The 21,794-nt window shown below is 40.1% G+C and overlaps 2 protein-coding genes across 3 annotated transcripts; both read left to right on the plus strand.

Annotated features, from left to right (window-relative positions):
- The first annotated feature begins 29 nt into the window (after positions 1-29).
- hmgxb4a (HMG box domain containing 4a) lies at positions 30-14,385 on the plus strand. Of its 2 annotated transcripts, XM_061701192.1 has the most exons (14): positions 30-91; positions 432-472; positions 704-800; positions 1,398-1,534; positions 1,647-1,722; positions 1,838-2,428; positions 3,892-4,095; positions 4,196-4,374; positions 6,018-6,099; positions 6,186-6,250; positions 9,356-9,452; positions 9,541-9,695; positions 13,404-13,526; positions 13,701-14,385. In XM_061701192.1, exons 3-14 carry the CDS (start codon positions 764-766, stop codon positions 13,743-13,745), a joined length of 1,791 nt encoding a protein of 596 aa, XP_061557176.1. In that variant the 5' UTR covers positions 30-91; positions 432-472; positions 704-763; the 3' UTR covers positions 13,746-14,385. The 2 variants fall into 2 exon arrangements, with proteins under 2 accessions (XP_061557176.1, XP_061557177.1); XM_061701193.1 differs by lacking the exons at positions 6,018-6,099; positions 6,186-6,250.
- Positions 14,386-15,233: 848 nt separating this feature from the next.
- On the plus strand, positions 15,234-17,556 carry si:dkeyp-69e1.8 (uncharacterized protein LOC100001340 homolog). Its single transcript, XM_061700915.1, has 3 exons — positions 15,234-15,451; positions 15,750-15,889; positions 16,475-17,556. The coding sequence occupies exons 1-3, from the start codon at positions 15,400-15,402 to the stop codon at positions 17,327-17,329; spliced, it is 1,047 nt and encodes a 348-aa protein (XP_061556899.1). The 5' UTR covers positions 15,234-15,399; the 3' UTR covers positions 17,330-17,556.
- Positions 17,557-21,794: the final 4,238 nt, after the last annotated feature.

The following is a 21,794-nucleotide window of genomic DNA, read 5'->3' on the forward strand; positions in this document are numbered from 1 at the left end:
GACCACAAGCCCCGCCTCCAGCGCAGACGTATTGTTGTTCGTCGGGATAAAGATGGCGACCGGGCCCGCGTAATTTGGAGACCCAATTGAGGTAATTCATTTTGTAAAACATACTTTCCTTGACCTGCTAGTTTCTGAAATGAAGACGAGAGCAATATTGAAGGTGAAGATATGAGAGTAGCTGGATGCACGTTTGCGTGATTATAATGCTTTGTAAATGGACACTGCGGCCTCGCTATCTCGAAAGCACCGGGCTGTCGTGAGACTATTACGCCGGAAAGACGAGCCCACTCACGGCATGGAGCGTCGCAGTGGTGGAAATGCCAAGGAACGGGAAGCCGGGTGGTCAATAAATGAGAGAAGGGGTGTGTTTGTGTAACGTTACGAAAAGTAGGCGGGAAATTAAGTTGTCACTGTCTGTACTCCTATAGGTGACCGACGAGGACATGGTATCCTTAAAATCAACCCCAACGTGAGTCTTTTAGCAAGCACGCTTGTGTTTGGTGGACTGCTCTGTGTGACAATTATCTTCACGAGCTGATAATGTAACTGAATTTGGTGTCTGTAATGTAATATCTGTGCAATGTTGTAGGTGAGCCAAAGAAGTTGTTAATGGCTAATAAATTACATGCATGCATTGTTAGTACTGGGCTATGTTTATTGAAACATTGAACACCCAACTTGCTTATCAATATTTACACAGGTCCACATCCTGCCTTTATCCTGCCTGCCACATCGTAGATGAATTATATATTGAATAGCAATGGCTTTTGAAGAGATCAAGAACAAAGGCGAAATGGGTAATGATATTTTTACATGACTATAAAATGCATTACTGACCAGTTTCCCAACCATTATTGAGCCAAATCACCAATTTTATATTACAAAACTTTTACGACTCCAGTCGCCACAAAACAAAAATCTCATTTAAAACCGAGTGCGAATTCTGAAGTAATTATCGTGTCTCAATTTACTCAACATATTTACACACTCTGTGAAATGTCAATCTGTTTAGTTTAAGACATAGCTGATATTCTCGCAGGAGTTATTTGAGTGGCAGGTGGATACACACTTGTACTTTTTGCCATCTGATGGAAGAGCATTTTAAGTGTTCTGCCCTCTCACTATGCCATTGTCATAGATACATTAACAAGTAACAACCACATATTTGTAATTAATAAACATAATTTTCAGATAAATTAGGTGAAATTGGATAACTCCCCGCTACACCCATGATTATCTCTCATGGCACACTAACATACCACGGCACTCTGGTTGGGAATCACTGTTTTAGATCTTGATTAATTACTGTTAAGTGATTGTTTATGTCCAAAGCTGTAGTTTTAAAAACTTACTGGTCTTGTGTTGAATGTTTATAAAAATTGAAAATGTTTTAGATGTTGGGATAGATGGAGAGAGGGGTCTTGTCGCTGGTCGTAGCCAGAGGGAGAAGAGGAGGTCATACAAAGATCTTCTGCGAGAGGAGGAAGAGATAGCAGCTCAGGTCCGCAAGTCTTCCAAGAAACGCCCAAAGGTGAATTTTTGTAACCAGATCTTTGCAAAATATTACAGAGGGCATTATATCTTTTTTGGGTTGGTACAGATTTTAACTTTTGTGTTTTTTTACATGTGTCATTACACATTAGGATTCAGAGCTATTCATGCTTGGAGGTGACTCACACAAAAAGAAGAAGAAATATAGTGATGACTACTATTACAGAGGTTAGTTGAAGTTGATGGATCTAACAACACAATGAGACACTGCGTCTGTAAAAGTAGGGGTTGCCATTTGAGGCAATACGGCATATTCATACTGTGCCTCTGTGTGACTTATTAGAACATGAAGGCTCAGGCCACCCCATCCATAAGAAGAAGCACAAATCTGCCGACCGCTCTCCGACTCTCTCTTCCCCTTCATCGTCCCACCCAGCAGATACAGCAATGGGTCTTCTGCAAGCTATCACCTCTCCCCTGGCCACAGGATCTGACCCCAGTCCCAATTTACACAGAAAACCCTCTTATCCCTCGTTGTCCTCACACTCCTCAAAAGACCGTAAGCGGGAGGGCAGCAGCAGTGGAAACAAAGGGAGCCACTCTCTTTCTCATTCCCGCCCCATGTCTTCATCATCATCGTCAGCTTCCTCCAAGAAGCACTCCTCATCTTCCTCAAAGTCATCGCTATTCCACGGTGGATCCCTCAAAGAGGAGCCTTTAACATTACGGGAGGCTGATGGGCTAAAAATGAAACTGATTATGTCACCAGAGAAAGAGGAAACTGAGTGTAACCCAGTAACACACCACTCATCCAAAGTAAGTGGCAAGAAAGAGAAGGATAGAGAGCGGTTACAGGTGTCAAAGTCCCCCAAGAAGAAGCTACAACACAGTCGAGATCCTCTGCCGGTAGTGGGCAAAGAGGTGGAAGTGGAAGGTAAGAGCACATTAATTATATGGCATCCATTTTTACTTAGGTGGCCATCATTATAACATGGCTGTGTGATCACCTACCAAATTGTGCCAAAAATAAATAAGGAACGGAATTGTGTTGTTCAAACCGTGCAGTGTAAATCCTGTCCAAGTACTAGAATTGTGTTACAATTTGGATATGCATCATAGCAACTGGCGGCACGGTGGACGACTGGTTAGAGCGTCTGCCTCACAGTTCTGAGGACCGGGCTTCAAACCCCGGCCCCGGCTGTGTGGAGTTTGCATGTTCTCCCTGTGCCTGCGTGAGTTTTCTCCGTGCACTCCGGTTTCCTCCCACATTCCAAAAATATGCATGGTAGGTTGATTGAAGACTCTAAATTGTCCATAGGTGTGAATGTGAGTGGGACTGGTTGTTTGTTTGTATGTGCCCTGCGATTGGCTGGCAACCAGTTCAGGGTGTACCCCGCCTCCTGCCTGATGACAGCTGAGATAGGCTCCAGCACTCCCACGACCCTTGTGAGGATAAGCGGGTCAGAAAATGGATGGATAGATGGATGGATCATAGCAACGTAAAGAGAAAAAAAAACCGCAGATATCCTCGGTTTGTATGCAATAGTTCAAAAGCCAACAGGTAAGTAAATATAATGGATTTAAATGACTTACCTTCAAATGGAAGTCTAACAACGTGTGAATTATTTTTTGACAAACAAAAAAAAATATTATTTGACGAGGCACTAGTGTTGTCTGTAGTTAAGCAGAGTCACACACTCTCCCACCACACACAATGCTGCATGGACTCATCATTATACTTTTCATTAAGACACACGAGTGACTTGACTCAGACTCTCAAACTGTGACTAGGGGACGGGTTAAGGGTTAAATTGCATTTTAAGTTCCTTTTCTAAATCTGAATATCCCTAACCTTTTGTGAATAGTGTATTTAATTATTTTCACCAACATTAAGATAGTTATTTATTTTTAATGGACCGAGCACATTAACCAGTGTGATCCGAGTTGACTGGACTTTGGCACTATCCTCTCTGGGGCCATCAAACATTTACTTAATTTGGTTGTATTATGGTGGTTTATTTCTCTGTAGACAGTTAACACAAATGTTACTTATTTCAAACTCCCCTGTTGGCCAGCAAAACTGTTCCAGCACTAAAGGCATACAGATCCACCATTCTGCAAGCCCATGCAGCTGAACAGGACAGGTTTAAAAAAAATAAAATAAAAAAAAGTTACTTAAGCCCTAGCCTTTATGGTTAATAATGTTTTTACCTGGATTGTTTAAATGTTCTTCAGTGGAAAAATGCTTTGAAAACAGAAAAAAATGGCCCACGGGGTGTTTTTGACTTTAGTAGTTCCACAATACAAAGGTTTGCATTCACAATGATGCAACCTTGTAGTTCCAAATTAACATACTTTACTTGTAACTGAACGTTCAATGTTGTGCTCTCTGCCAAGGTCATTATGGAGGCGGCATGGGCGAAGGCAGCTCGTCGTCGGGAGGAGAGCTGGAGGCGGGCGAACTAGTTATAGATGACTCATATACGCACCAGTCAAAAAAGAAGAAAAAGAGCAAGAAAAGCAAGAAGAAAAAGGACAAAGAGAAAGACAGAGACAAGGATAAGAGTGTGAAGGACAAGAAGCACAACAAAGGGTTTGGAGGTGTTATAGCTTTTATATATACATATGTGTTTGTGTGTGTTCCCGTGTGTACTATGCATGTCCGAAAACAGCATTTTAATCCTTCATTGTTATTCTTCAGATTCTTCAAAGAGCCATGGCAACTCCCATCCCACCGTCTCTCACAGTACTGTTGGGCCGATGTATGCGATGGGCACACCCATCCCTACACACCACCATCAAGGCAGTGATGGGGCGATGGAGAAGAAGAAGAAGAAAGAGGAAAAAGATCGGGAGAAGCATGACAAGGATAAAGATAAGGTAAGCCTCCCATTGCATGATGACGTTTGAGTTGGCTTGCAACATTAGGCACACTTGCACAAGCTAATGACAGTCAAGAACTTTATGGAAAAATAATAAAACTTCTTTAAGAATAATGCCATACGAATACCTCTGACAATTTCAAATAAGGTGAACTCCTGTTTATCGTGGAGAATACATTCCAGACCCTCCCACAATAGGTGAAAATCTGTGATATAGAGATGCCATATAACGTTTTAAATAGTTTTACCCCTCCCATACCTGTTAAGTACATTTAAACTTAATACATTACACACTTTCTAAATTATTCCTTCGCGCCTGTTCTCATGGTCGCTTTTGTATGACATAATTTTGAGGAAACGAAGACTCTTCGCCTTCATAGATTGTTTGCTTATTTCAAGCTGTTTTTTTTTCATTCCCTACACTTAAAGTGTACTGTATAAATGATGAGAAAAACATTGTCGAAAATATTTAGAAGACTGGAATGTTTAACAAAACCATGCAATTTTGTCTAACACATGTGAAACGCCATAGACAGACTAACTGAAATTAGCATCACTGTTACAGTAATTACAAATGTTTAAACAACTGCCACTTTAACACACACGGCGCAGCAACACATACCGGGCATACAACAATGCTCACTGGCATATAGTAGATATAAAAGGCATGGAAAAAATCTCATAGTGCAAATATAGGGCTTCTTAACATGGATAGGTTTTCCCCATCTTCCCTTGTAGAGAATCAAATGTCTTGTTTGACTCGAGTTAATTTTTAGTTTCTGGAACCCTTTCTTTAATGAGTCTATTTCTCCTTTTGATGTAATGTTTACTTGCACTCTGGTGTCCAGGAAAGCAGTTTCTGTCACAGAGCAATACATGTAATTATAAGTGAGTTCAACTGTATTGTCTTTGCTCTTTGGTAACAATAAATAATAAAATGGCAAGATGTGGTACTGTATTACACTAAAGAGGCGTCCTATTCTTGTTGCTCTTAATTAGACTGCATCTCTTCTAGAAGACCTCAGTGCTTCTCGGCATGTGGCGGCACACAGTAGTATTACACTAAAGGCAAGCAACTCTAAGTTAGGACTTGCCTGTATACTATTGTAAAAGCCAAATATAGCTTAAAAGTATACGATATAGTGTGCGGTGCAAACGATGACCTCGTTGACGTTCGTCCTGTAATGTAGTCCTGTACAGCAAGGATTTTTGATACAGCTCATGTGTTAGTATTTTATTAACTTAGCATGAGAGAAACTTCCAGGAAGCAAATCTGCTGCTGTTTACAAAGTCGTGGCGAAGAGCGCCAAGTCCGGACTGGGTGATTTGAGAAGCACTGTGTTAATCTCTTACTTCCTCTGCACCGTGTACAGGTTCAGTCAAGTACATTATGTTAATGAGCTTGACCACATACAGCGGGTACATTTTGTGTCCCCCTTGAGCCTTTTTTATTTTTTTAAATTTCCTGTAACCACTATTGCTGCTGAAATGTTGTTCATTCTACCAAATAAAGGTTATGTAATCTAATATATTAGAGCTCATGAGATTGCACAGCAAATGATGATCCACATTTTGTTCTGCATACACGTTACGTATATTGCTGCCTTGACTGTCACATGCTTGGTTCTTGTCTTCATTCAGCCCAAGAAGAAGAGTGCATCTGCATATCAGGTGTTTTGCAAGGAGTATAGAGTTAACATAACTGCTGAGCAGCCAGGACTAGGTATACCATTTGTTGAAGACAGTATCACTTTCTTGTAATAACACTCATATGTATAAGGCAAGAATGTGTGTATTTCTACCCTGCAGTTTTCGGTGAACTAAGCAAAAAGTTGGGAGAGGTATGGAAGAGGATGCCGGAAAAAGACAAACTGGCGAGTTGTCCTTTTTATTTTATTTTATTTTATTTTATTTTATTTTATTTGTACTGGCCACCATTATTGGCACCCTTGTTTTTTTAAATTTAAATATAATGTACACAATCTGATGTGCCAAATGTATATAATCAGAATATAATAAAAAGGCTTTCTATGGCGCTTGTCCTCATTAGGGTCACTAGAACCTATCCCAGGTGACTTTGGGGGACATGTGAGGTACAGCTGGACTAGTTGCCAGTCAATCGCAGGGCACAAACAAAGCAAACCATTCACACTGAATAATTGTAACACAATTTACACCATATGTCTTAACTCTGCCCTGGGGTCCAAGTTTGGCCCACGATGTAATTATATTTGGCCTACAAGACCATATCAAATGTGTATTAGAGCTGGCCCGCCAGTATATAGCACATGCGCCTCTAATATTACAAATCCCAGAATGCTTTGCTAGTGTGTTGGCCCATCAGTCTAGACCGGCAACCGCCCCTTCCCTTTCTGTTGCAGCCGTTAGCAACTATGCTACCAGTCTCCTCGAGCAAATTTACACTTCTCCTTCCCAAAAATAGCCAAACGAAAGATGGAAAAATGTTAACTTCCAAGACACGTGGGAGGGAGATTTTCTGTTCACTAAAATAAAAGACAGACCTGTTTGTCTTGTGCAGAGCAACGTGGCTGTAACAAATAATATAACATAATTGAATTATTGTTATTTTTTTAATGCCCTTCATCAATTCCGATGATGATTAACGACTGTTAATAGTTTGAAGTTTGGATTTTTATTGATGGACATTCTTATTTTTTTGGGTTGTTTTGTTGTTGACCTTTGCAATAAGATTTACATAAAAATGAGAGGTAGTTGGAGATAGATAAATAGAAGATGGGGAGACAGAAGAATTCATGTTATTTACTTAAATACAAAACAACAAATACCACTGATGTCTTTCTGTGTTTATAATATCAAAGTTTGTTTATTCCAGATTCAGTGTTTAAGCAAAATGTAAGGTTGTTGTCATATGATAAACTTTAACGCTACATATCTGTAGAGAAGGGAAACATGCACATCGCAGTGATTTTTCATTAAATATTGAGTTTGGCCCGCGACGTCCCGATTTTTAATTTTGCCCACTGTGAATTTGAGTTTGACACCACTGATTTACACTCTTCAGTCAACCAAATGGAGCATTGTTTTGGGAATGTGGGAGGAGGAGTGACATTTTGCCATCTGATGGAAGAGCATTTTGCCTCTCACTCTCTCCTCTCACTGATGGAAGAAACATTTTGCCTCTCACTCAAATAATTCTGCCTCCAACAAACACCACGGCTTCCTTGACCGTTAGCTATCCACTTGACCACTTTACAACTGAATGGAAAATCAATGAGGGACTTTCCACCCAACATCAAAAACAGATTATTGCACTATTAGTCACTTTAAATTGCTCTAAATTGCATGATGACTGCATCATTTGCACAATGGCATTATATTAGCATCACCACACTAGTGGTACACTTTCATTACTTGATGGCTCTCCATAATTGTGTTTTTTATGTCCTAAATGTATATTTTGTCATACTGGGTGTTTGTTGTCATACTGGAGCGGCTCCAACTACTGGAGACAAATTCCTTTTGTGTCAGGCAACATACTTGGCCAATAAAGCTGATTCTGATATATTTGCAAAATAATAGTCAAAATATTTATTTTACCTGGTTAATGGGACTTTTGTTCCTGAACCTATGCACAGTGTCATCACATCCGGGCTGTAAAACATCACTACCATCTTCACACACGATCACAAACTGTCCTCTGTGACGCGTGAGAGATGTTTGTTTTTAATGTAGTTTACATAGCATTAAACACTGTTTTCTTCAGAAACTTTTTTCTTGTATTTAACCATGGTTTACCTACCTATGAGTGTTGTGCTCAAGACAACACTATCAGAGACCAAGACTTTGCCCGAGACCAGAACTCACAGAGACCAAGAAATTTGGGAGTCCAGACCGAGTCAAGACTAAGACCGAGACAAGCCAAGATCGTGACAAACTACGGCCAGAAAAATCAAGACTGTTGATGGAAACATCTTCGGTTTAGCATGCTAGCATTTTCTTTTCACTGCGTGAATGTGGATAATGTGTTCCAGTCGTGTACTCTGCTATTTATATGCAGTGTTCCGCTAGATCACGATTTAACGTTCGCGCACACAAACACTTTCACTGTCACGCAGGAGCTGCTATCAGACACAGCTCATGCCCGGACATCACATATCACCCCACCAAGCCCTGCTTCTTAAAGGCACTTACAGATACTTACTACACAAAAGACACTTCAATGCGCACTGTATTTCTGTACATTTTATGCTTGCAGTTTGAACTACATTTTAAATGTTTAAATGTTTTTAAAGCATGTGGGAGGTAAATTATTTTAAATCTAAGCTCTCTAGCAGACTTTTACCATTCATGGGAGGGTCTGGAATGTAACAGGAATTCACTGTATCCTACTAGATTGTCCAGTTAATTATTACAGTCATCATCAAAGGCTAGTATTGCACCATGTAGCATATACAGTATTTGTGGTGCTTTACTCACTTTTCACTCGCAAGTCTATATAGCAAACCTTCCCGTTTACATTCATGTGACCAAAAAGAGAAGACATTTATGTCTCTGTTTGTTGTGGATCTTTCCTTCATGAAAATGTTTTGGGGTGATTGTTTTCTTACGTTTAAAAGTAGGGGCTTCTGATTTAATATGTTTGTATTCAAAATATAACTTGTTTCAATGCTTTAGGTGTATCTGTAATGTTTTGCTTTCCATTTCTTTTAGTGATATCGTAATAATACTGATAGATCCTCATACTGTCATTACAGTATCCCCCACAACCCCCAATGGGAGTCATTTCGTTGCTATATACAAAACGTTGTGCATTGCCCCAAAAGAATTGGCCTCATCCACCTTGGGAATGTTTGCCTGACTTTTGTGTGTTTTGTCCAGGTGCTATTTGTCAAAGATCATGGGTGCCAATAACATTGACCAAAACTGTAATGTGGAAAAGATGCAGCCTTATGTTGTCTCTGTTTGTGTCATAACTGTTTCTTGTGTTACCGCTGCAGTTTTGGAGGCAGAAAGCTCAGTATCTGCAGCACAAACAGAACAAGGCTGAGGCTACCACAGTCAAACACAAGTGCTCTAATGAAAGCAAAGGCAAAGGTACTGCACATGTATCACTAACTCTTGCCTGGAACTTGACTCTTGATGAAAGAAGTTGTCGTTCTCATGACCATATCTTGTTTCTTAGCCAAAGCAGGTATGGTGTCACCCAACAGAGCACCAGCCACTGTCTCCCTTTCTCCTGCACGAGTCCCCGATGTTGATCCTATCGATGCAGCCGCTCACCTGCAGCTGCTCGGTGAGTCCCTGTCCCTGATTGGCCACCGGCTCCAGGAAACAGAGGTGGGTTCCTACGCCAGTAGGCATATACACATTGGTAGTTCAGTGCTCTCGGTTGACGGGTAAAGAGGTGTTCATTAAAATCTCAAGTCAAGGTCATCATAATAATTAGCATGCATTTGTAATGCAATTAAGTCGTCACCAAGTATGTGTCGGAATAAAATGAAAAAGATAATTCTTTATTTTCACAGTGGACTGGAAGGACTAATTAAACATTAAATACATGTTTGCATTTAAAACAATGCTGTTGAAAATCTGTGGTAACCAAACCAAAACTAAATACAAAAATAAATGAACGTTTTTAATTGCTGCATGTGGTATGACTAATCAATAAACAATCTAAACAACTGAACATCTTTAACCATGTCTGCTTTGCTGTTTTCTTGTTTCAAAGCACAACATTATCCGTTTACCAACTATTGAGGACCTCTGGCCTAGTCTGTGTGCGCTCTCGTTTGATCTTTTTCTTAACTGCTATTTTCTCACTGTAGAAAACTAGTCATAATGATGATGATATTTGATACACGTTTTCAGTGACTCACAAATCATTCAACCCTAAAACCTTTATTATGTCTCAGATTGCTGTAGGGCTGGACGATTGTGGAAAAAATAATATGCACTGATTTAAAAATGTAGTATATAACTGAAAAGACAAACCAGAAAATAAATTAGTAACAAGTAAAATAATATATTAAAATAATAGAAATATAAAATGCTAAACAATAAATACCTGCTATGCGTGCCTTGGCCTCTTAGGGGCAGTGTGGTGCACGCTGGGAGATTCACATTAAGATAAAAAGTTGAAGAAAAAAGTGGCAAACTATTCATATAACTCGTTTTTCACAGTTTAGAAAGAATATTGCTCTTTTCACACTTGTTAATTAGCTTGTCAGCCAATTCTACAATTATTATGGGAGGTGATTTTAACCTTATGCTAAATCCCCTAATAGATCGCTCAAATCTCAAAAATAGCAATCAGCCACAATGCCCCAATATATTATAGCAGTATATGGACTACTTTGGTCTTGCTGACATATGGAGGCTGAAAAACCGTACAAAAAGAGAATACACATTTTTCTCATCAGTTCACCGCTCTTTCTCAAGAATAGATTTCTTTCTTGCAAACAATTCGGCAGCTCAAAGAATTACTCCCAAAATACATCAATCATCATCATCAGCAATCACGCACCAATTTCTCTCAATCTAAAAGTTGAATTAAATTTGGGACCCCCACCAACATGGCACTTCAACACGTCCCTATTGAAGGACCCATATTTAGATTCTTTCGTGAGGAAGGAATGGGATGAGTTTCTGAAATTCAATGACTCCCCAACCATATCCCCATGTCTGTTGTGGGAAACCGGGAAAGCTGTTTTGAGAGGTCGAATCAAATCATATTCTTCGTATAAGAAAAAACAAGAACAAAAATTGGAAAATGGAATTGAGGAAAAAATTAAACACCTCACAGAAGAATAGGCAATTAATCCGATAGATGCGCTTAGAAACCAACTTCAAAAAGCAAAACAGCAATTAGACGTTATCTTATCAAAAAGAACAGATTTTCTACAACAACAGTTAAGATACACTAACTTTGAGTACGATAAATCAGGAAAATTCCTTGCGAACCAAGTTCAGCGCAATAAAGAAAAGTAATTACTTCCAGGCATTCAAGATTCAAACGGCAACTGTACACAGTCACCGCTATAAATAAATGAAATTGTTTAAAATTTTTATAGCAGGTTATACGCATCTTCAAACAACCCAGATCAAAAAGAAATTGAAACTCTTATTCAGGATCGAAACATCCCTAATTATATACACAAATTAAAGACAGACTTGATGTTCCTTTAACCATCACAGAATTACTTAACGCATTAAAAAATATGCAACCGGGACGGGCGCCTGGCTCAGACGGAATCCCTGTTGAATTCATTAAACATTTATGGTCAATACTAGCGCCTCTATTTTTCAGAACAGTCAATGAGATAAACGATAAAGGTAGAATACGTAGCCACATGAACACAGCTTCAATTGAGTTAATACTAAAGCCAGGTAAAGACCCCACTCTCCAGGAAAAGTATCGGACCTTATCACTGATTAATGTGGGTGTGGGGGCACTTACTGCGACACATAACTTATGAATATGCAAATCGCTTGTGTATCCCCTGATTTATACTCTCGTCCTGTAGACTTTTGTAACTTACATAATTAATACCACCACACTTCACTTGTACAGCCTTTGTACACGACCTTTGTCCTGCATGCTTCTTTTCCTGTCCTTGTCCTGTTCTATCTTGTCCTGTCCTTCCCTCACAGGGTGTAGCACTACAGCCCTATGCAACACTCATATTTAATGTTTCATTCTTGTACATAATGTAATGATTTACTTCTCTCATCCTGTTTACAATTAGTGCTTTGTCTTTGTTTCTCTCTCCCTTCTAGAAACTTTATTCTGTTCGAGTGATCAAGTCTGATTCTCAATAAACCTCAATTATAATACTAAGAAACCACAGCGGAAGCTTAAAAACTCCACTGTGAAACAGTATAACTGTTCCGGCATAATTTTCCATTCTGCTTGACCAAACAGCCGAACAGGACAACGGTTCTGAGGACCGTGGGTTCAAATCCAGCCTAGCCTATGTATAGTTTGCACATTCTCACCTGTGCCCGCATGGGTTTTCTCCGGGTGCTCTGGTTTCCTCCTACATTCCAAAAACATGCACAGTAGGTTAATTAAAGACTCTAAATTCCCTGTAGGTGTGAATGGTTGTTGGTATGTATGTGCCCTGCGATTGGCTGGCGAGCAGTTCAAGGTGTGCCCCTTGTCTCGCCCAGAGTCAGCTGGGATAGGCTCCAGCACGGCCGTGATCCTAGTGAGGATAAGTGGTATGGAAATTGAATGGATGGATGGATGAAAATTCTATTAAAAAAAGGAACAATATATGTCCTTGAGGATTGTTGTATTACCTTTCTGTATGTGACTTTATAAAATTTGTGTGTGAATATTCGTTATTTGAAGGTAAATCCCTCCCTAATGCTCATTTTTGCTAGCCGATCAATAGGGTTTTTCATTGAGTGCTAGCATTAACCATGCAGTGTTTCTAAAATGAAGTACTGCATGTCTTGTTTTTAAATATGCAATTTGTGTACCGGCAATTCTTTTTTTTTAATTTTTTTATTTTATTTATTTATTTTTTTAAGTTAGTTTACTGTAAAACTTCAACTGGGATGTCAATAAATATCTTAAAGCTTGCTCAGGGAGGGCAGGACAACGTGTCACACGCTTACTGCAAGTAACGGGTGCATTCAGAGTGCTTTCAAAATGCAGGAACTTTCATACACACACCGCACCATTCAGCATATTAATAGTTTTTCTTCTATTCTAAAAACTTTTATCATGAGAAGTCAAAATCGAAATCCCGTTGTGGGGCATGTGGTAATGATAAAGCCATATGTTTCTTGTATACTGTTGTATTTTCTGTATTTATGTTGGGACCCTTCGAAAATGAAATGCTGCTTCTCAAGGGTCTCTCCCAAATGAATTTAATTTAATTTTGATGAATGGCCCAGCCCTAGGTTGCTGGTACATCATGTTTGCAGATGTGAAAAGGATTGAATGTACTGTATTTGCAAAGAGCATATTTCATTACCATCCCGAAATTGTATTTATTTTAATACTTTAAATAACTTTATTTTGTTTGTGCTTTTTAGGGCATGGTGGCGGTGTCTGGGAGCCTCTCTGTGCTTCTTGATTCCATCTTGTGCGCACTGGGGCCTCTGACTTGTCTCACTGCTCAAATACCGCAGTTAAATGGATGTCCCCGAAATGTGCTGGTATAGTATTACATTAATAAAGATTTTATATTTTGTAACATGCCAACACAAAGTTACAACCTGCTGGCCTAGTTTTTTTTATTATTATAATGTTTTCATCATTTTATTTATTTTTTGTCCTTTGGGTGTTATACAGTCACAGTTTTCTAACAAGGGTATCGTTTTGCTTGTTAGTCAAACACGTTGGACAACATTGCCTACATCATGCCTGGGCTGTGAGTGACGGACCCCAAGCAAGCTGGAGGAATTTTGCTGTGAAAGGTCAAGGCCCTGAACAGAAGCATTTTGGACTTTATTTAGTAGCCTTTGACACTTTGCAACAGAAAATATTTATAGTCTTCTAGTCCCAACATGTTTTTAAAATTGTATTTAAAAAAAAAAAAAGATTATGTATGTTGTCATTGTTAGACTTTTAAAAGAAACATTTTATTGTTAATAGTCTTACCAATTAGTTTCATTGTGGCTGTACAGTGTGGGTTTGTATGAAATATTCTTTTTTTATGCTACTAAATGTGTACGGTAATGCTTTTGCACGTGTTTTTTTTAAATGGTTTGTTAAGAACATCTGCAACCTTTTAGTCATTAATCACTGCCAGCCTTCCCAGTTAAAATGGATATTTGACTTCTAAAGCCGTCAATGGCAGTGAATGTGTTAACATAAGGTAATATAGTTCTCATTTTACCATTTCCCCCATTTAACAATGTAAAAAGGTTTTCACTCCCAGCTGTTTTGTACATTTGAAAATGCTGATTGCCACCCTTAGAAGCAACATTGTCTTAATTGTGGGCTTTTAAAACAGTTTTTATATTTACAATTGCTAATTCAAGAGGTAATTAGCCAATAAACCATGCTGCTTTCTTTTTTTTTTAATTGTCATTTATTCTTGCTGTTAACCACAAACATTTTGAAAAGTTAGAACTCAATGTGTGCAGTAGAACAAATGTTTTTTAAAAAATCACTGGACATTCTATCAAGACATGCTCCATATCTTTGCGAACATTGTGAAATAACTAACAAATAACTGAAAATACACCTTACCTGTGTTTTCAGTTTAGATGGAGATGTTTTGAATGTGGCGGCACGGTGAACGACTGGTTAGAGCGTCTGCCTCACAGTTCTGAGGAGCGGGATGCAATCCCTGGCCCCGCCTGTGTGGAGTTTCCATGTTCTCCCTGTGCCTGCGTGGGTTTTCTCCGAGCACTCCGGTTTCCTCCCACATCCCAAAAACATGCGTGGTAGGTTAATTGATAACTCTAAATTGCCCGTAGGTGTGCATGTGAATGCGAATGGTTGTTTGTTTGTATGTGCCCTGTGATTGGCTGGCAACATGTGAATGCGAATGGTTGTTTGTTTGTATGTGCCCTGTGATTGGCTGGCAACCAGTTCAGGGTCTACCCCGCCTCCTGCCCAATGATAGCTGGGATAGGCTCCCTAGTGAGGAGAAGCTGCTCATAAAATGGATGGATGGATGTTTTGAATGTCAAAACTGGTGGTTTTCAAGCTGAGACAAGACAATGCATTCATTACAAATCATTCTTGGAGCTGACACCAAACAATTGTTTTGAAGGCCATGAAAGGAGAATGTTTTGCTTTTCCCAATATGTTGCATCATTGTTAATGCTCTCGGAGACACATAATTCACAGAGGTTTGGGGGGGGGGGGGGGTAACAAGCCTGTTCTTACAAAGTAGTAGAAAGTACAGATATCCGTGTTCAAATTTAGGAAGCAAAATTAAGAAGTCGTCAGAAAAAGTAGTAGTAGCCTTAATGGTCGGCGTTGCGCCCCCCTGGCGAAATGTGGTAGAAGACCATTCAGAGGGCGAGTCATCCTGCAGGAATCAGGAAGCGACGTCCCCAACTAATTCCTCGCTAAATGAACGTGAACAGTGAACGGCTCGACATGTCCGCTTCTGATGCACAAACAGGTCGGTCACAGCGAGCGACTTATATGTCACATTTGAACCGCTGCATCGACGACAAAAAACAAAGAAGCTATGACTTAGCTTGACGTTAGAAAAGTTTGCGTAATGATGCCTTTTCAACTATCGAAGTGAAGGGACGCTGGTACTCGGATATCATTTTGACATGTCTGTAATATCCGCTAATATCACGCAAGTTGTCAGTATTTGATTTTATTCTTTCGATTGCGGGTCGTTACATCAGATTGTTTCTTTTAATAACGCGTGAGCAACGCCCAACGCTTTGCTTCTCCCTCCTGCGCAGAGTTGAGGCTGGTGGTGCTGGGCCGCACCGGGACAGGAGGGCGGTCAACGGTCTGCAGCATCTTGGGCCTCCCTGACGACCATCAGGGGGAAGACAACCAAGAGTGTAGTAAACGCAGAGGGGAAACTGCAGGCAGACCGGTAAGAAAGACCGAGACACGACACACGCAATGTTCAAGACTTCTTTTGGACACTGCGGCTTCTCCTTTAAAGTGGCTTCCAATCTTTCTATATTGCACTGATATCAAATAGATCTAATTAACATGTCAGTATTGTATCTACATCTGTGTACTCTTATAAAAATTCTAGAACCCAAGTGTTGAGAGTTAGCACTTGTGCTGAAACACTTAAAGCAGTGCATTAGGTGTGTCCAATCTTTTTGTGATGTCCATTTCAAATAAAGTATTTAAAAAAAAAAAAAAAAGTGCACTTCGTCTTACAACTGGGATGTGGCTGTGTTCAGAATCAACCAATCACATGCATACTCATATTCTGCAATGATGCAGTTTTCTCCCAACATTCCCTCATCGAGGCTGACTATTCCTGCACAATTTAGCAACCTGTGGATGCAGCGCAGTTGTACACCACATCATACTACAACCGCAACAGTCAACACATTGCCACATTAACACCTCTCAGACAGTGTCAACCAGAATCATTGTCTCCACAATACTTTTCAAGCAAAAGCGTACATAACCAGCTCTGACCTTGGTCTTGTTTGTGTAGGTGCTGGTTGTCTCCAGTCCAGACTGGTTCAGTTCAGACTGCGATGCAGACGCAAGAAGAAGACACATCTCCTCCTTGATCACTTTATCCAGCCCGGGGCCGCATGCTTTTTTGTTGTGTGTCCCTGTGAACCAGCCAGCCGATGGAGAGACCAAAGCACTTGATGTCCTAGAGAAGCTGTTAGGTCCCTCTGCCGTCACCAGAAACACCATCATCCTCTTCACCAACATGGACGAGCTGGATGAGGACGAGAGGTTGGAGGATTACCTCCTGACGTGGCGCAAGGACCTCCGTATGCTGCTGGAAAGATGCGGCGGTCGATATTACGCCTTGGAGACCCACAGCGGAGAACAGGAGGAGAGCAAAGCTGTTGAGGAGATGCTGGAGAAAGTTGAACAGGCAGTGAAAGAGAGCGAGGCTCAGCACTTCAGCTGCCCTCTGTACCAGGAGGTTAGTCAACAAGTGAGGAAGAGGCAGGTTGAAATAGTGAGACAGAGGAGGGAGGAAGCACATGGGGGGCCTTCATCAATTGCGGACTCAGAGGTGACTGATCAAGACATGGAGGAAGTCCTGGAAGAGGCAGAAAGGAGCATAGGAGACTTAGATTTGGACCTACATGAATTTTTACCCTCTTCCATGATCTCACCTTCCTCTCCTGCTGCCTCTTCTCTCGGAGCCTTCTGGGAGAAGTTGCTGGGATGGTTGAAGTGGCTGCCCGCTATGGTGAGAAGGGAGGCGTTGCTCGGCGCTCTGGTCGGGCTCTTTGTTGGTGGGCCCATTGGAGGCGTGCTGGGTGCCACTGTGGGCTCTGTGGCTACCGAAGTGACCAGGAGAAAAACACACAAAAGCAAATAATATATAGGATTATAAATATATTATATTTATGGAGTATATGATGCCAAAATAATGTATTAGGCCTTACATTGTACCTTAAAGTCCTTTCACTGTTTCAGCATACACAAATGTATTACTAAGCTCAGCAGCTGACACGACCCGTTGCAGCATGGAAACCAGCTTCTAATGACAACACTGTATGATGTCATTGCTGTTTTTAACCGTGATAAAAGCCGTTAATAAAAGCAATTACGATTGGATTACTTGCCTTGTTCAAGTTTCATTTCCTTCAAGTTTGTCAACCAATGTTGTCCAAGTCATTTTACTTTTCTGTAACTTCATAAAGTCTTAGTAAATGCTTTATTAATTGCGGATCCATTGTACATCAAGTCCAAAATCAAAATTCTAAATTGCAACTGAAGCAAAAAAAAATGAAAAATATTTCTTTGCAGAACAAAATGGACACATACCGGTACACGTTCACCAAAAGAAAGGAAATCACTTTACAACAACTTGGCAATTGGAAAATGAATATCAGATATGATTCTCTCTCTCTCACTCACACACACACATCTGTATTTCTCATGTTTTTCTGAACCATCCATCCATCCATTTTCTGAGCTGCTTCTCCTCACTAGGGTCGCGGGCGTGCTGGTCATCGGGCAGGAGGCGGGGTACACCCTGAACTGGTTGCCAGCCAATCGCAGGGCACATAGAAACAAACAACCATTCGCACTCACAGTCATGCCTACGGGCAATTTAGAGTCTCCAATTAATGCATGTTTTTGGGATGTGGGAGGAAACCGGAGTGCCCGGAGAAAACCTGCAAACTCCACACAGACGGGGCCCCGCGGGGATTGAACCCGGGTCCTCAGAACTGTGAGGCTGACGCTCTAACCAGTCGGCCACCGTGCCGCGAACCACTGAACATTTTTCCGAATTCCTAAAACATGAGAAAGTATTAGTAACATTTTAAATGCATTTTGGTAGAAAACCTCCACGTGGTGGCGACACAAACCTTTAAAATGGAGCCATAATGCTCACCGGCCACAATATTGGGTAGACGCACACAGTCAAATACAGAAACAACAAAACAAGAGTTCTAGTACAGTATATTCGAAACGGACTTTCAAAACTGAATTTTGATTGACACCACGAGGGAGTATATGTAACAAACAACATGGCTAATATTTTATGTTTGTAGTTATAGAGCTATTCCTAATATTTGGATTCACTCATAGCTTAACAAGTTGATGAAAATATGAGAAAAACGTATGGCGCAGTTCAGTTGTACGCTACCGTAAAGTATCCAGCTATCCATTTGGCTTGTCCTTATTTGGGTCACAGACAAATTGGAGGTGGAGTACACACTGGACTGGGTGGCAGCCATTCACACTCACGTTCACACATATGGACAAGAATAAACTTCAACCACAGTCAGAGTGGCCCATGGCAAAAGCAAACTAAGCACCTGCTTAGGACCTCACAACCGGTTCCCAAGAGCAAGTCAACTGTTTGGATGAGGGTAGTTTATTGTGATTTTAAAAAAACCAAACCTTTTTACATATATACCATTATGTTAAGACCTAATTAGTTAACATTGTATTACATTTTTATTTTGTCACCTTGTTTTAGGTGCCTCTCTTCTATGTGATTTATTTGTTCTCTGATTGTTATTGTTGTTCTTACTGTGGCAGTTTTTTAAAGGCTTAGGTGATATTAAATACTGCTTTAACATTTTGAATGTTGTGTAAATTAACAACCAGTGCGATCTTGTCTAATAATAATTTGGCTTTTATTTCATTAGACAGTACTCATCATAATCCCTCAAGGAGTAATAAAAAAAAATGATCAATAATATTATTGGCAGCAGGGACGATTTTAGGATCGGGGGTTTAGGAGTGCTGAGCTCCCGCGGGGAAGATAAATTTCACTGTTTTGTATATTTTAATGGAATTTCATGCACGTATATATGAAAGAGAAGCATAGCACTTTTTGAGAAAGTCTGTTACTACTAAACCATGGACTCTGATAAGGTTTCTTTAAATGTTCAGCCACAGCAAAAGAGGAATGTATTGGATTTATAAAACAAACAATGTAACCCTATTAACTTATTTTTGATACAGCTGTACCTCTACATAAATATGAACAGTGTGCTTTTTTTTTTTAACCGGCCCCTCGTCGTAAAAATACCAAATACTAGGGATGAGCGAGTACCGATACTAGATATCGGTATCAGGACGATACCAGTCTTATTTCAAGGTATCGGGTACTCGTGAAGGCTACCGATACCAGTCACCAACACTTAAGGCAAACAAAAACAAAAACAAATCAAGTAAGTCCTCCTTGCCAGTAGTTGGCGCCACACTGGTGCAGTTTGCCACATCGGCGAAGCATCATGTGCGTCGGAAAGAAAGAAAGAAAGGGTCGATGTCGTCTTCCGTACCGCTTATCCTCACAAGGATGTATCTCAAGTACTAGTGGTATCAGTACTCGGTATCTGTGAGTACTCAAGCGTGTATACTCGCACTGGTATCACTTTGAAAAAAACGTACTGTTGTAAATACAGTATATGATGTTTCAATGAACTAGTGTATGATTGTATAAAAATGACATACAGTTGGGAAAAGATATTTGATCTCACAAATTTTAGGGGTGCTGGGATTCATTTCCTTAGGGGTGCCCCAGAAAACAGGTGAGAAACGCCTGTGATTGGCAGAAATAGAGGGCCCCAAATTCAAACTTTGCTTACAGGGCCCCATGGAGGCTTGGGCTGACCACAGCAGTAAGAATCACACATTTTAATAACTCTCTGATTGGAAACTGATTATCTATGCAACGGCAGCATTTCTGTCTATTACAATCAATAATGTTTGTTTTTAGAGAGTCAAGATGGTGGACTTTTAGAATAATTTGATCACTCCAACAATGTCAAGTCAAAGGCTATGTGTTGATATCTGATATTCTGAGATGCATGTTTACTGGTAGTTGGAAAACACTGGAGGATGAAGAGACTCTAAAGATGGCTGTGGTGTAGGGATTTATGCTACATAATTTCCACAGACGACTACTGATGCAATGGGAACCATCTTTGCCAGACATTCCTCCTGACACAATAGCAGGTTATGACTTCTACAATGATGTAATTGATACTCTGCTAAAACCATCAGCCGTGGCCCATCCTTACATCTCTCATTCTCATTCAGTTGGAAGCTCTTCCTCGGGAATGGCGAGGCGTTTCCGAATGTGGGTGGTCCGGCCTTGTGGGAGGGAGCGAGGGAGAGTGAGGGAGAATTAGCCCTGCTCTCATGTTTCCCAAAGAGAGGGATGAAGGAGGGAAAAAAACTGATATGAGGAAGAGAGAGTGAGTTAGAAGGAGCGAGAGAGTCAAAGCTTTGGGACTTTACATCTGTCTTCCAGATGTGACCGCCGCAGTTGTCTGAATCTCGGGGGGGGGAAAGTTAAAAAATAAAGGAAAATTGGTGCTAAACACTTTTTTATTGTTAGGGATTACACATGCAGAATATCGTATCAACAGTCAGGATATCCTGCCTCTTTCTCTTTATGAAACAGCGATGAAATAGCACACTAAAGCTCTTGAAGCAAATGTATATAATAGAACACCTGTCCAAATATGCGCAGTCTTAGTGGACACACAGCAGGCATAAGACGGGGGAAGCATTATGACGAAAATGGAAGAACTTATTGTTGCTTTAAGATGGAACATACAAGCATGTCTAATCGAGTGTTGCACATATCAAGAAAAGTCAGGGAGCAGCTGTGGTGGGAAGTAATGAAGTACAATTACAAATGCTTCCTTTAATGTTATTTTTGTGATGACTCTTGCCTTTAACTCCCAACATTTGAAAACAGATATCTTTACTTTCTTCTACTTACATTTAAAAAAAAAAAATCAAAATAGGCTTGTTACCTCTTGAAACCGATTAATTGTCACTTCTTTAAACTGATTGGTTGAGAGCTTAAGAATCAGAATCAGAATCATCTTTATTTTGCCAAGTATGTCCAAAAAACACACAAGGAATTTGTTCCCGGGAGTTGGAGCCGCTCTAGTACGACAACAGACAGTCAATTGACAGAGAACACTTTCGAGACATAAAGACATTGAGAAAAACAGTCACTGAGCAATGAAGGGTTGCTAGTTATCTGGTAATTCACTTGTTATCATTTGATAATTGTTTTGACACTGTGTCCAGTGTTTTCTCTTCTTCTCAGTACAATCACTACATGAGTTTATCAAAGCGGAGAACTATTTTGTGTGATGAGGTTTTTTCCCCCCCTTGTTGTACCAAGTCTATATATATAAATATATATATATATATATATATAAATTTTGTACTTAAGTTCAGAGTTTGTACTTGTTTACCGTTATGTAAATTAATCAATACTTCTTTTACCAGTCTTTATGTTTACACGAGGAATTTATTTTTTTTTTTTTACTTGAGTACAGACTTGAATACTTCAGCCA

This window comes from Phycodurus eques, chromosome 16 (assembly GCF_024500275.1).
Source record: "Phycodurus eques isolate BA_2022a chromosome 16, UOR_Pequ_1.1, whole genome shotgun sequence".
NCBI classification, from domain to species: domain Eukaryota; kingdom Metazoa; phylum Chordata; class Actinopteri; order Syngnathiformes; family Syngnathidae; genus Phycodurus; species Phycodurus eques.